At 39.1% G+C, this 16,454-nt stretch overlaps 1 protein-coding gene across 1 annotated transcript in view; it reads left to right on the top strand.

Moving 5' to 3' along the window:
• Positions 1-16,454, top strand: part of CRIM1 (cysteine rich transmembrane BMP regulator 1) — a 721,727-nt gene that overhangs the window by 500,676 nt on the left and 204,597 nt on the right. The window contains exon 6 of the mRNA XM_075862815.1: positions 12,904-13,086. Within this exon, the coding sequence (XP_075718930.1) occupies positions 12,904-13,086 (183 nt within the window). The remainder of the gene's footprint in view (positions 1-12,903; positions 13,087-16,454) is intronic.

The following is a 16,454-nucleotide window of genomic DNA, read 5'->3' as shown; positions in this document are numbered from 1 at the left end:
ATATTCTTGTAGCTAAAACGAGCATTTATGATAAAACCATTAATGGATTATGCAGTTACCCAATGGCTTCTGTATTGCAGATTCACTTTAAATGTATGATATAGATATATATATATATATATATATATATATATACACACACGTGTGTGTGTGTGTGTGTGTGTGTGTGTGTGTATATATGTGTGTGTGTATATATATGTGTATATATATATGTATATATCTGCGTGTGTGTGTATATATGTGTGTGTGTGTGTGTGTATATATCTATATATAGATAGATGTGTGTATATATATGTGTATATACATATATATGTATATATAGATAGATATATATATCTATCTATATATATATATATAGATATATATATATATATATATATATATATATATATATATACCCTCTGACTTTTATTGAAGTGTGCCATATTTTAATACATAAATATTTTGGTGTGTGACTATAAAGCTTGTGCATGTAAAGAGCCTGAAAAAGAAAAGCTTGAATAAACGCCATTCTCAGAGGATGCTGCGCTTGGAGAAAACGCCATTCACCGCAAACTTGCTTCAAATACACCACAAACCAAAACACAGTCGTATAGGGAGCCAACACAACAGTGGGCCATAACTCTGGAACGGGAATGGTGGTCCAGGAAAAAAAAAACAGCGCTGGAATCAGGGAGACAGGGCTATTCAGGTCAGTTAACCATTTCAACTTATATGACCTAGTGACAGGTCCTGTTTAATGTAACATCTGACCGCGTTATAAAACACAATGAACAACGCACAAAAATGCAGCACAACGCAGTGAGTGAATCTAGCCAAAGAGTGGTTCTCTACTGACAGCACTGAACAATGAAGTGAATATATCTATTATACATTATATACACACATTATAATATTGTATTAGTACACTTTGACCCTTTCCCCTCACTAGTATGCCATTTATGTCGGGAAAGGGTTTTTAAAAATGGAGCCCGTCCAGAAACGATAACACCTTAGCCGCCGGGTCTCTGCGGTGTTGCAAGCATTTAACCCCTCAGATGCCGGTCACAAATGTGACCACCGGCATCTGAGTGGTTTTTACTGGCCCTTTCACTCCGGGGCTGGTCACCGGCTTCCGTGCGGCGAGATAACGGGAGTCGGTGTACTCCTCTAGCAGCTAGGAGGCTTGTAAACGCTCCCAGCCTTGCTATAGGAAGATTGCAATGCACTAATATTGCCATGGACTTCAATATTGTGATATTGCAGTCTATAGCATAAGCGATCTAATGATTGCAGGTCCAAGCCCCCTAGGGGGGCTAAAAAATAGTAATCAAAAAATGTAAAAAGAGTTGTTTTTTTTAAAATATAAAAATGTAAATCACCCCCCTTTCCCTAAATCACATATAAGAAATAAATAAACAAAAATTAACAAATTAAGTATCCTCGAAAAAGCACGAACTATAAAAATCTGAAAATATTTTTCCAATACAGTAAACGCTATAGCTGGAAAAAAAAGGTCAAAATGTCCGAATCGACTTTTTTTGCCACTTCAACCCCCAATTTTTTTTATAAAAGTGATCGAAATGACAGACATTACCCAAAATGGTATTAATAGAAACGACATCTTTACACGTACAACAATACGCCTTACACAGCTACGTACACAGAAATATAAAAAAGTTACGGGGGTCACAATATGGCCATGCAAAAAAAATTAAAAAATTTCCTTCAAACATTTACATTTTTTTAAAGGTACTAAAACATAACAAAAACTACATCAATTTGGTATCACTGTGATCATACTGACCCGCAGAATAAAGGTAATGTGTGATTTTCACCATAAAGTCAAAACCGTAAAAATGAAACCTATAAGAAAATTTGTTGCTGTTTTTTTCCAATTCCACCCCATTTTGATTTTTCTTCAAGCTTCCCAGTATATCACATATAATATTAAATAGTACCATCAGAAAGTACAATTTATCCCGTAAAAATTAAGCCCTCGTATGGCTGTGTCAACAAAAAAAATAAAAAAGTTATGACTTTTTGAAGGCGGGGAGGAAACAACAAAAGCATAAAAACGAAAATTAGTCTGGGTCTGGTCCTGAAAGGGTTAATGCTTGTGTATCCTATATTCTGCTATAAAGCCTACTAGAAAAAACAAACGGAAAAGGAGACATTTTTGGGAAGGTATGAGACTGAACCGTAGAAGCCAAAAGTGGTCGCAGTTAGCCCAGACAAGCACTACTTATCCATCATCAGAAAGAGGGAAGAGTGAATGAGAAATGAGCCTCACAGGTATAATTTGTCTTTGCTGCTAACTCATTCCAATGCTGATTTCTTTTTCTTTCGTTTTGTACTGTGTATAAAAGATGCCAGGCTGCAGTTTGCAGCTTTTAGTTAATATCATATCCTAACTGTCATATAGCAAATTGCAGCTATTTTAATGCACATTTAAAATGTAATTTCACTCCATTTTCACCGGCTGTGGCGAGCTCAGATTCATCTCATGATTAATAGGGAAATAAGAACCAATACAAATGATTTTCAAACCTTTTCACATGAGAAGCAAACGCCATGGAGCCTATATATACCTCTAGGCGTCTAATTTAAACCCAAGCTATGAGTGACATGTAACTCTCTGAGATAAAGCTGCTATCTCGAGTGTTCCCTAAAACATCACTGGAATACAGCGTTTTTATTACACTAAGTCCCCTTGATTGTTGGAAGTTTTTTTGTTTTTTTTTAATAAAAATGTCTATTAGTGTGTTTTGTCCAACTTTCTAAATACTTTTTGTTAAAATGTATTGTTACTTTTTGAGATACAGCTTCTTTGTATTCTGTATACAGAGCAGCTGTATCTAGTTCTGAAACCTGTATCCGTCAGGTCAGCGACACTGATAGGTTCAGAGACAGCGTATCCTGCGTGTCTCTGACACGCAGGATCGAGCTATTACCGATCACATCTAAGTTCATAACTTAGATGTGATCGATAACAGGTGGATATGCTGATACTGGACCCGTCAGTGTCGCTGACCTGACTGATTCAGTTCTCAACGCATGATGCAACTGCTCTGTATACAAAATACAAAGCAGCTGTATTTCAAAAAGTAACAATAAATTTGAATAAAAATTATTTAGAAAGTTGAACAAAACACACTGACATGTAGAAGGCAGGTGCATGGAACTCAGGCACTGGGCCAGATTAGATGCAATCCAGACAAAAAGAGAAGTGGTTCCAGCAGCCAAGAGAGTTTTAAAATAAAAAACTTTTATTTAAAACATGGACGTGTATACTCCATAGAAAGTGGGTCAGAATCACTTACGCGTTTCGGACTGAAGAAATCTAGTCCTTATTTATAGCGCCTATGATTTCCAAGGGACTCTCCCAAAAGTCAACTCCTTTGAAGTGCGGAACACAAGGGGAATTTATCACATTTTCTGTGCCTGTTTTCTGGCAGAGAAAATTTGCAAATGACACAAAAGTCACAAAAGGTTGCATAAATGACAACGGGAATCTTTGCCAGCTCTTAGATGGAGAAGACTTCACTCCGTGGCGTACGGACTACCAAAGATTCAACAAATGTAACAAATATGTCCTGTGGGCTTTAAATCTGCCCCTGTAGGTGTCTTAGTAAATCTGCCCCTGTAGGTGTCTTACTAAATCTGCCCCTGTAGGTGTCTTAGTAAATCTGCCCCTGTAGGTGTCTTAGTAAATCTGCCCCTGTAGGTGTCTTAGTAAATCTGCCCCTGTAGGTGTCTTAGTAAATCTGCCCCTGTAGGTGTCTTAGTAAATCTGCCCCTGTAGGTGTCTTAGTAAATCTGCCCCTGTAGGTGTGTCACTTGAAAAACATGGCTATTTGACAAAATCTATAGGTTGTAAGAAAGTGCTTAGATTTACACAGGAGCAACTTTAGCATTAGAATAGGATAGAATAGAATATTACTTTATTGTCAAATATGAAAAATTGTGTAAACATCAATCCACACATTAAGAAATATAAAACACTATGGGATACATTGAGTAGCTTGAAAAATCTCTATGCTGGGATTTCAGAGCTACACAGTGGAGGGATTTTGGAGGGATTTTCAAGCTACTTAATACATTCATATGGACAACGATTTATCGCAGCGATTTTTTTGTAGTGAGAAAAATACACTCTGTGAAGTCCTGGTCTAATACATTCCTTAGGACAGCGATTTATCGCTCACTACGAAAAAAGTCTAGGTCTAGCCCAAGCCTAAGAGCGTAAACACCTCTACTAGATCCACCTAATTCCTACCATTAGTCATCTTAGAATATACATGATGCTTTTTCCTGAAATCAAAAATCATCTCTTATTTCCACATTCAGGACTAAATTATTCTCCCTAGACCACCTTTCAAACGCTAAATCTCAGATCGGTAAGAGGTTTCATCCTCAGGCAGTTTACTACATACAGGTCAAAAATGCCTTCAACCAGGACTCCAAACATGACTAATCCAGCTGGTTGCTTAAGACAACATCTTCACATTTTATTTTCATTCGTTTTCTGAAAGGCTATGTAAACTTTTTTTTTTTTTTGGGGGGGGGGTCATATTTTTTTTAAAAATAAATGTACATATTTAGTTGATCAACTTAGATATGATCAGTATTAGGGTTATAGAAGGCATCAGAGGGACACAGTAAGAGCTGACCTTGGAGCCGTCAGTGTAATTCACTGATGGCTTGGCTGTTCGTAAAGAGATGCGGCTTCTATATACAGCGAATGCAAAGGAGATGCATCTCGAAAAGTAAACATGTACATTTTTATTTTTTTAAAAAAGACCCCAGAGGTTTGCATAGCCTTCAAAGTCAATCTCCAGGTCAAGTCTGAAACTTAAGTCTCCCCCTAACTCTCCGGAAACTTAAATTGAAGCCCCCTCCACCCAAACCCCCCCCGTTTGTCCTCTACCCATTGTGACTTTACTGAGAGTTTTGACAAAGCCAATGTTCAATTTAATTTTATAAGGAGCCAAGTAAAAAGTCAGAAATCAGTACAAAGTAAACCAAAAAGTTAGGAGCCAGCAGCAAGTTTTTAGGCACGTTGGCTGCCTGGATCCTGGGATTTTTCTATCCCTGCTGTAATAGCATACAAAGCTGCTAGATGGATATAGCAACCCATGGACTTTTTGACTATGTTTAGCATTCTCAGAAAACAAAAATGAAAATATAATTTGATGTTAGCAAGACATAAAGTTCTGAGATGTTAATATTGTAATATTTCTTTACAATGAAGTAAGCTGGAAGACGACAATAAGATAAGTAGCATTAATGTAAAATAAATGTTATCCTTGCAAGTCTCTAACACATGTTTCCATCTGTGATATAATATGACGCATAGCAACTCGGAAAGATTTCAAAATGAAATGATGAGTTCCTATTCGCATTAAGTAAGATTTAGATTTATACAGAAATGCTGAGAAAATGTAATACTAATCATATTATGCAGAATAATGCTATAAAATCTGTGCTGGCTCTGCTTTTAGTGAACATCACTTATTCATATTAACAAGAGATCAGTGTTTGAAACTCTATTTCTTGAACTTCGTGTCTTGTCTCTGCAACATATGATAATGCTTGACTATCGCAACGACTAAGCCTGGTGATGTGGCAATTATTTGCTTTTGTAAGTTATTTAGTATGGGATTGTTAGTTTATGGTATATCCTTGTATAGTAGTTCAAGCCTACAGTACACCACCAGGGCCGGACTGCCAATCTGTCAAATGCCAGATGGGCTGGGGTCTGCAGTGGGCTGCTCTCCTCCTTGTTCCCAGAAGCAGGCTTTTGGGCCGTTGATCTGTGAGCAGCGTTAGCCAAATGGATACAAAAGTGTTTTTGCATAGGGTAAACACTGCATTCCCCTGCAAACGTAAATTTGAATTTCTAATATGCAAACTCCTAAAGCATGTCTATTTAGGGCTAGGTAATGTTAAACAAAAAATCCTCCCATCATTAATTACCGGACGAGTCCATATATACTTATAACATACCAAAGAAAAAGGGAGTATTTAGCCATCTATGTATAGAAATATAATACATTTTATTGATCATACATATACGACAAACACTGTTTAAAATTTGATACAACAAGACAAAAGGCTAGTATTGATACATGGCATAGCAGGAAAAATCATAGGCGCTGGATCAAAAAATATAGTATTCCTATAATAGAGTCATATGTGCGTAATATATGGATGGCTGCATATAAATAAATAAAGTTCTAATGTAACCCCAAGTGACTCTATAAACGCTATTCCTAGTCTCATTTAGGAGTTTCTATAGAAAGTGCCAGTGCATAGTTGTATTCTGAGTCAATCAAAAGCCAGCCTTACCCATCTCAGCAATACAGTGGTCCTGCGCAACCAGTATGAACCCCAAAGCGCGTTTCGCAGTGATCTGCTTCCTCAGGGGTGCATAGTGTCTTGATGCTGCCTGGCTCTTATATGGTGTGGACAACAGGTGCCCCTTTATTGGCATTATACTGTATGAGGGCAGCTATGGGTGCATTAGACTGTATGGGGAAGCTATGGGGCATTATACTGTATAAGGGAAGCTGTATACTGTGGGGGCAGCTATGGTGGCATTATACTGTATGGCGGGATTTGTGGACAATATACTGTATGGGGGCAGCTATAGGGGAATTATACTGTATAGGGGCATCTGTGTGGGCATTATACTGCATTGGGGCATATGTGTGGACATTATACTATATGAGGGCAGCTATGGGGGCATTATACTGTATGGGGGCATTATGCTGTGTGGGGCAGCTATGGGGCATTATACTGTATGGGGTAGCTATGGGTGCATTATACTGTATGTGGGAATTTGTGTGGGCATTATATTGTATAGGGGCATCTGTGGACATTTTACTGTATGGGGCAGCTATTTAGACATTATACTTTGAGGCAGCTATTTAGACATTATACTTTATGGGGGCATCTGTGTGGGCATTATACTGTATGGGGTCATTTGTGTGGGCTTTATACTGTATGGGGGCATCTGTACTAGCTTTATGCTTCCTCAGCGGTGCATAGTGTCTTGATGCTGCCTGACCCTTATATTGTGTAGACAACAGGTGCCCCTTTATTGGCATTATACTGTATGGGGGCAGCTATGGGTGCATTAGACTGTATGGGGAAGCTATGGGGCGTTATACTGTATAAGGGCAGTTGTATACTGTGGGGGCAGCTATGGCGGCATTATACTGTATGGGGGAATTTGTGGACAATATACTGTATGGGGGCAGCTATAGGGGAATTATACTGTATGGGGGCATCTGTGTGGGCATTATACTGTATGGGGGCATCTGTGTGGACATTATACTATATGAGGGCAGCTATACTGTATGGGGGCATTATACTGTATGTGGTAGCTATGGGGCATTATACTGTATGTGGGAATTTGTGTGGCCATTATATTGTATGGGGGCATCTGGACATTTTACTGTATGGGGCAGCTATTTAGACATTATACTTTATGATGCAGCTATTTAGACATTATACTTTATGGGGGCATCTGTGTGGGCTTTATACTGTATGGGGTAATTTGTGTGGGCTTTATACTGTATGGGGGCATCTGTACTAGCTTTATGCTCTATTGCGACAGCTATGGAGCATTATAATGTGTGGGGAAAGCTATTTTGCATTATACTCTGTGGGAGGCACTATGGTGATATTATACTCTGTGCGGGGCAGCTATAGGGGCATCATACTGTGTGGGGTTCTATGGTGGCATTATACTGTGGTGGCAAGATATATATATCTTTGTGGGTGACCTCAGAACTGGAGATATATGAGATAAAGTAGTCAAGGGGACAGACATTTTCCTGGACTTCTGATTTGTTGTCTCTTTAAAACCATATTGCACATCTGACAGGGGAATTGAATTCAACCCATCAATCTTTTCATACAAGTCATAAGTTTAAGTATCATAATATAATGTGCTTATTTAAAAATTGTACTTTTCATTACAATGCTTATATGCTGCCAGTATACCTAGATGGGATAAGCCTAACTCTTGTGCCCGTCCTTTCACTGTAGATGGTGGGGAGGATTTCTGCGCTTGATCAGGTTCAGTTTTATAACATTGGATTGACTGTGAAGTTTCCTCTTTAATCTTGCTTGTGTTTACGTGTGCTTTGCATTCTACTGTGTTTTATTAGTATGACTTTCTTTAAAGAACATCATAAGATTAAACATAAAAAGCAACTTCTAAGGATTTTTTCTATGTAAGGATTTTTGGAGTTAGAAAACAATTCTGCGTTAGAAACACAAACTTCATTGTTGCTTGTGCTTAAAGGGGTTGTTTGGCCTTTTTTTGTTTATTGATGACCATTCTTAGGATAGGTCATCAATATTCGATCAGTGGGGGTCCGACTACCAGCACCCCTGCCGAACAGCGGAATGAAGGAGCCGTGGCGTTCTCTGCCTCGGCCTCTTCATTGTTTAGCAGGCATAGCGCCACACACATCGGTAGTGGCTGTGCCTGGGATTACAGCTCAATCCCATTAACTTGAATAGCACCGGAAGTGCAATTCCAGGCACAGCCACTACCGATGTGTAGGGTGCTGCGCCGGTAAACTGAAAAGTCAGCGACAAACGCCGAAGCCCCATCATTCAGATAATCAGCAGGGGTGCCAGGAGTCGGAGCCTCATCGATCTGATATTGATGATTTATCCTAAGAATAGGCCATCAATTAAAAATGTCAGGACAACCCCTTTGAAGCCAGGCAAGGCCCTGGGAGTTACAGAAAAATATGAACATGCTTGATTGGCACTTTTCCATGACTCCCATAGACTTTTGTACTCATTCAGGGAACACCATTCGCCCAATAGATGAATGTCCCAGAGATGGGAAAACAGGATATGACGTTAATGTCTGATTTGGCAATACCTCAATTAACCAGGGTATCTGCCATTGATCCCGCAGCTCCCTGAAAAAGACATAGGGGACTGGATAAGGAATGCCAACATGTTAACATTTTCAGAAAAGCCTAAAAAATCACATAAAAGCTAAGCAAGCTTACCACATTTTAAACTGTCACAATGTGTCAGAATGTGATAGGGTACATCTTTACAGGTTGCCCACGGAGCACTCACAACAGGTTTGCCCGCTAAAAGGTGATATAACTTAATGTAATAAATGAGGCCATGTAATGAACATAGATATGTGGATGATTATGTCATAGAGCTAAAGAAGACGCACAAGTCATTTACACATCATCTATTGAATGCAGAAAATGTATTGATTTTGACATTACCACATGACGCACTTGATCATGAATCATGTAGTCCCCACCGTTGTAGTGAATAAGCACAGTCTAACCACCAAACATTTGATTGATAGCGGTCTATTGCTCTGAGTATGACTGATCATATTCTTCAAATGATGTGAACTGACAGTGGAAATAAATATTTTTTTGTTACGTAATTTGGAAGTGTTTAACTACGATTGCCTATCCAAGTTGTTTTAAGTACAGTAGAGAGGTAAAATAATAAACCAAAAGTAATACTGCTTGTTGCTGTCCACAAAATCTATAGGCTATCAGCGGGCAGAAAATTGAATGCACTATCTTGACCGCATATGAGGTAGAACGCTGTTCTGCGTAGACGAGAATGATCCCTCTGATAGCAGCATTTTTTTTAAAGCCGTATTTCTGAAGAGTGCATATGGCTTTGTTAACTGTATAAACACAATATATCTGCCGTATGGAAGGACACTAGCCTCAAAAAATCAGTCCATGAAATGTGGAAGAAAAAACAAAATGTGCACGCGGTAAAACCAATGGAAAGGTCTGACAGATCTCGAAACTGCATTTTCCTTGAACAGTCCAAAGACTTTTTCTGAAATTATCCGGTTGGGGTGTGCTGTATGAAATGTAAAAGTCTGTTGGTTGCTCCAGAGCAACAGACCACAAAACTTGTAATTTGTTGCTGAGGAGCAACCAATATAATTTTAAATGCCTTGTGGTAAATCCTAGTGTGACTGAACCTAGATTTATTTGCTGTTGGATCAGTTGTGCCTCATATTGACCATATTGTATTTGGTTTTCCAATTATAGGGACTTATAGCTGTCATTGACACTGACATATACCGACTAGGCTTGTTTTTTCTGAATATCATTTGCTCTCTTTGCAGACCATTTCATTAGCCAGATGGTTCCACTAGCCTTGGCATCAATGGTTAAGCCAGTACACAGCTTGCATCTAGAGCACTTTTTTGTAATAAAATTGAGTGCAGTTTACAGAAGGTCTAATGTCATGCAGTTTGATCATTTTTCAACAACGTTCACTTGTATGTATAATTTATGGAAGTGCTGTAGGAGCTGAAGTGGCACGGGTAGCAGAAAGTAGTAAAATTCTGCCCATTTCAAGCCTTTCACCTCTTAGATGATGATATATTTTCCGCTGGGGCTCCGGATAAAATCAGAGAGACTTTTTTCGTCCTCTCAGCACAACTTTAACTTAGTTGCAGCCTGGCCGCATAAGATAGATTGCCCCCATATATGTATTAGTCAAGTATAATAGGTGTCACTTGTGAGCTGCTTGCTTGAGGACAGAATGGTAAATAGTATAATAACTCAAGTGACATACACCGGCTTTATTGAAGACTTGGGACAAGCGTATTACTTTTTTCTAAAGAACAGCGTGCATAAAATATGATAGTTGTGTTTTTTATTTTTTTTTCATTTGGTTTAACTTGAAACTGTAATTGAAATGATTAATTCTGCCTTAAATGCATTAAATATTTTGCACTTGTTAAAGGAATGTTGTTCCCCAATATCATGCGTCTGTCCATATGACAATGTTTAAGGAATAATAAGTGGGCTGAATCCCTTATTCCCCAGAGAAGCCGCTATTCCCATATTCACTGTCTAGGCTAAAGTGCTGTCTATCGGGCTTTGTTATGTAGCTGAACTCGGCTCTGCTAATTCAGACTACCCTGCATCCATCAAAAGAAGCCCCTGCACAGTCCCCTGTGTGATCATGCGATCTTTCTATTCGCTATGCTGCCTATACAGTTGTCCTTCACTGGGTTTAAGGCACTAGGTCTGAGCTCCTGCTCATAGATCCTTGGTGCTCCGGCAAAATGGGACAGATAGGAGTGGTGTGGTATACCCTCAAGCCTGAACATAATATACCATGTTACAATAGGGTGTGTAAAAACTCATTCTTAGCTAATCGATACAGGACATATTATGCATTCACGGTATGTGAGCGGACCCATGGCTTTGAATCCTGCAGGACAACATCTCCGTGCCAAGGGATTAAATTCTCAGCCAGAGTTTACATTGATGCATTATATATATATAGTCCTTCTCAATTAATTAGAATATCATCAAAAAATTTATTTCAGTAATTCAATTCAAAAAGTGAAGCTCATATTCTATAGATTCATTACACACAGAGTGATCTATTTCCAGGATTTTTTTCTTTTCATGTTGATGATTATGGCTAACAGTTCATGAAAGCCCAATATTTAGTGTCTCAGAAAATTGGAATATTATATAAGCCCAATTTCAAAAATGATTTTTAATACTGAATTCGAAATGTAGGCCTACTGAAAAGTATGTATGGTATACGCACTCAATACTTGGTCGGGGCTCCTTTTGCATGAATTACTGCATCAATGCGGCGTGGTATGGAGGCGATCAGCCTGTGGCACTACTGAGGTGTTATGGAAGCCCAGGTTGCTTTGATAGCGGCCTTCAGCTCGTCTGCATTGTTGGGTCTGGGGTCTCATCGTCCTCTTGACAATACCCCATAGATTCTCTATGGGGTTTAGGTCAGGCGAGTTTGCTGGCCAATCAAGCACAGTGTTACTGTGGTTTTTAAACCAGGTATAGGTACTTTTGGCAGTGTGGGCAGGTGCCAAGTCCCGCTGGAAAATGAAGATCAGCATCTCTATAAAGCTTGTCAGCAGAGGGAAGCATGAAGTGCTGTAAAATGTCCTGGTAGACGGCTGCGTTGACTCTGGACTTGATATAACTCCGTGGACCAACACCAGCAGATGACATGGCTCCCCAAACCATCACTGACTGTGGAAACTTCACACTGGACCGCAAGCAACTTGTATTGATGCCTCTCCACTCTTCCTCCAGACACTGGGACCTTGATTTCCAAATGAAATGCAAAATTTACTTTCATCTGAAAACAGGACTTTGGACCACTGAGCAACAGTGTTGGTCCACTGTGTTATATCAAGTCCAGTCAGCGCAGCCGTCTATCAGGACATTTTACAGCACTTCATGCTTCCCTCTGCTGACAAGCTTAATGGAGATGCGGATTTCATTTTCCAGCAGGACTTGGCACCTGCCCACACTGCCAAAAGCACCAATACCTGGTGTAATAACCACAGTAACACTGCGCTTGATTGGCCAGCAAACTCGCCTGACCTAAACCCCATAGAGAATCTATGCGGTATTGTCAAGAGGAAGATGAGACACCAGACTCAACAATGCAGACAAGCTGAATGCAAAAGGAGCCCCGACCAAGTATTGAGTGCGTATACTGTACATACTTTACAGTAGTCCAACATTTCGGTATTAAAAATCAGTTTTGAAATTGAGTTTATATAGTCTTATTTTCTGAGAAACTAAATTTTGGGTTTTCATTAACTGTTAGCCATAATCATCAACATGAAGAGAAAAAATGCTGGAAATGGATCACTCTGTGTGTAATGCATCTATATCATATATGAGTTTCACTTTTAAAATTGAATTACTGAAGCAAATTAACTTTTTGATGACAGTGCATTTCAGCTTCACTTGCCTTGCACCCCAAAAACCTGCACTTTTTAAATGATGAAATTTATATTGATTCTTTGTTGTCAAATGCATAAGGCTTATTGTATCTTTTGGTAAATATCACAAACTTAACACATTTTTTCCCCCCTCTTTTTTTTAGAGACAAAACCAGCATGTATATTTAATAACGTGGAGTATTATGATGGTGATATGTTTCGTATGGATGCATGTCGGTTCTGTCGGTGTCAAGGAGGGGTTTCCATCTGCTTCTCAGCTCAGTGCGGAGAGCTTCACTGTGACCGCTATTATGTGCCAGAGGCGGAGTGCTGCCCAGTTTGTGAAGGTAATATCATTTATCAGCATTAGTAATGAGTAACTTTTAAGCGATTCAAACTGTAAGATACCTGTTAGGACTTACCTGTTGGGATATTTCACAGCTTCTATTTGTTACATATCTACAAATTCCAGATATTCTGTTTCACATGGGGGATTTGTCAGTGTGTCCCGAAAACTGTCAAAGACGGCATGAACTATAGTTGCCCAACCGATGTACAAACAACTGGTATCTAGCCACAAAATGTTGTCTTTGGGTACTTTTACACAAGGACTACGAAATGACCCTGATAGCTGGCGGGCAATAGACATACAAAAAAGGACAAATAAATGTATCAAATAAATGTATGAAAATAAACTAAGATATAACTTTTAATTAGTCTAGCTAAAAGGATTTCAATTGGGACATACAACATATAGGCTTAAAAGTAACCAATGTAGGCTAGCGGTAAATGGTAGGTAGAGGAGCGTAACCGCAGTAAATAGAATGAGTGCAACCAAGCTCTGATATGGCAAACAGGGGCAGTGGTACGCTGTGCCAATGACCGTTCACTGAATGATTTCAGTACAATTGCTAGCCTAACAGTGAAGTATTAAAAGCACTGAAGCCCCCCCGACATTTTTCGCTACATACGTAGTGTCCTCAGGGGTACAATGGGGCTGTAGCGAAACAAGTCGGAGGGCTTCAGTTTGCCATATCAGAGCTTAGTTGCATTCATTCTATTTACTGCGGTTACGCTCCACTACCTACCATTTACCGCTAGCCTACCTTGGTTACTTTTAAACCTATATGTTGAATGTTCCAATTGAAATCCTTTTAGCTAGACTAATTAAAAGTTATATCTTAGTTTATTTTCATACATTTATTTGATAGCTGGCAAAGCTGGGTATTTTGTGTGCTCCAGCACATTTGTCCTTTTTTGAATGGGTACCTTTACACACACATCACTACCCCATCATGTTAAATACCCATGGTTTTATTGCAGTTTTGCCACAACTTTTCCCATTGTTGGGGAAACACATCGCGGAAACCATGAAAAACAAGCAAAGCACTGAATTGTTGCAAAAAACACTGCATGCCCCTAAAAAAGGATCTGACTGCGGCAGTAATATACCACGGCAGCCAAATGCACTACAAATAACAGCTTACAAATGGGGAGTCAATGTACGCCAGGTCAGAGCAGGCATACAACCTGTGCCTATTTTAGAGCATTAACTGATATTCAACATATTAAACAATTAGAAGGAAACTTACACTAAGAGTATATTCACACGCAGCAGATTAGATGCAGAAAATCCATACATCTGAATGGAGTTGTTTCTGCAGCATGTGCTTTTTTAATATATCTTTACAAACCCCATTCAGATCTATGGAACAGATGCAGAAAATTCTGTAAGGTCACATGGCAGTATTTTGGTTAATCATTTGCTTCAGTATTTTGAAGCCAAAACCATTAGTGGGACCATAACACAGAAGAGGTGCATATCTTTCTATTATACTTTTTCTCTATGTATGTTCTACACCTGGTTTTGGCTTCCAAATACTGAAGCAAAATACGGACCGACATACTGTCGTGTGAATGAGGCTCAAGGCATCATGCATATGACCATTGGCGTTAATCGGGCTGCAAACTACGAATCCTAGTAATGACTCAGACTCTTCCGTAACCATTCCCTATGTCCATATGTTACGGCCGTGTTGTTTCAATGTATCATCCGTATTTTGCGGTCCATGATCGGATAGGAAGGTCACGTGATCACATTCCCAGGCGCTTCCTACTTTTACTTTCTGTACATGAGAATCTGTCTATGGTCATGTGATGGCTCGATACAAGACACATCTCTAATAACTGCACTGTAATTGTGGTTTCCCAAGTACCGTCTTTTTGGAAAAAAGCTAAAAAAAAATGGTGCCATTTACCAACATTTTTTGGGGCTTAAAATGCCTCGGCCAGATGTTAGCTGAAACTCTATAGTGAAGCATAGAACCTTATTTTTGTTTGTTGTGTTTTTCTGGCCTTTTGGTACATTTTTTGGGTCAGTGGCGTTTTTTTCAGAAGGCAGCATACACTAGACATGGCATTTTTCCCATAGACTTCTCTGTAGGACTTAAAAAATACCAGAAAACAAAAATGCATTTTATAAATGTAACGAATAGAAAAACTCCACAAATAAAAAACGCATTGTACCATGGCTTGTGAAGGAAGTTTATTGTTAAGGTCCCACGAGGTGGCAATGACGCAGTTGCGATGCGGATGAAAACCGTGCTGGCTGGATGCTTGGGGCAGCCATTGATGAATAGACCTGTATCGCTGCATGATTTTGCCGGTAACCAGCAGTTTTACCTGCAGCACCACGTAGCCAGTAACAAAGCATTTGACAACTGCACCGAACTGAAAGTTTAATTTGAAAATGGTGGAACTTTTCATTATACATACAACGAATAACCTTTATTTCTAAAAACTGTAATACCTCTTGAAAAAACAGTTACTGCATTGGCAAGTCTAAAGAAGATCTGACAAAATAAACAGTGATCATACGAAACAAGCAAACAGGAATGAAAGAAAAAATAGAACATATAAGCCGGGTGAATAAAGAAAGATCTCTTTACATGTGGATGTTTTAGTTTACATTTTTATTTTGTATTTTATGTATATAACTCCAAATTGTGTAGCATTTGGCACGAGTGTTCCATATCACAAGGGAAATGGCATTATCTCCATTACTCAATCACCTCAAATGTCTGTCTTCAATGTGCATGGCTGCCTGATAATATCACCACTCGCTTCCCCCATAAAGCTGGAGATACTGCACATCTGCCTGAGACATCTGCTTGCAGCATCTGATGGACCTGGTGTCGCTTACTGATCCATTCATCCATTCAGACAGAAAAGTAACAGCCCTAGGCAGGGTCATTACACTGAGGATGGAGCTTGCATTTCACCACGCACCTTGCTGAGTAGTTTATTTCTGGTTAACATAACAGTTTGGTCCAGTAACAAGACGATTATCAAGAATCTGTATGACGTTCACATGTGTTTCTTTGGGAAAATGTATCCATCGTGACACAGTTAATAATAAACAAGTCTTCGAGCAATCTTCAGAAACCCATTAGAAAATCCATCAGTGGAATAGTAGTCTTTCACGGAATTTACCAGCTGCCACTATAGAGACCCTAATCCTCACAGAGCAAGTTCAATCCAAAGTCACTGCCAACAAAGTTGAATCGAGACACTGTCCTAAACTTTATGTATGTATAACGGAGTTGTCCCTATTGTTTGATAGCAGTTCTCCTGTATGATCTTATAGCTCAACATTATGGAGAAGGGGTGTCCAGTTGAGGCTTTTTTTAAAGAAAGTTAGAGCCCATATTAAATA

This window comes from Rhinoderma darwinii, chromosome 4, assembly GCF_050947455.1.
Source record: "Rhinoderma darwinii isolate aRhiDar2 chromosome 4, aRhiDar2.hap1, whole genome shotgun sequence".
Taxonomy (NCBI): Eukaryota; Metazoa; Chordata; class Amphibia; order Anura; family Rhinodermatidae; genus Rhinoderma; species Rhinoderma darwinii.
This window is presented reverse-complemented; position numbering and strand designations above follow the sequence as displayed.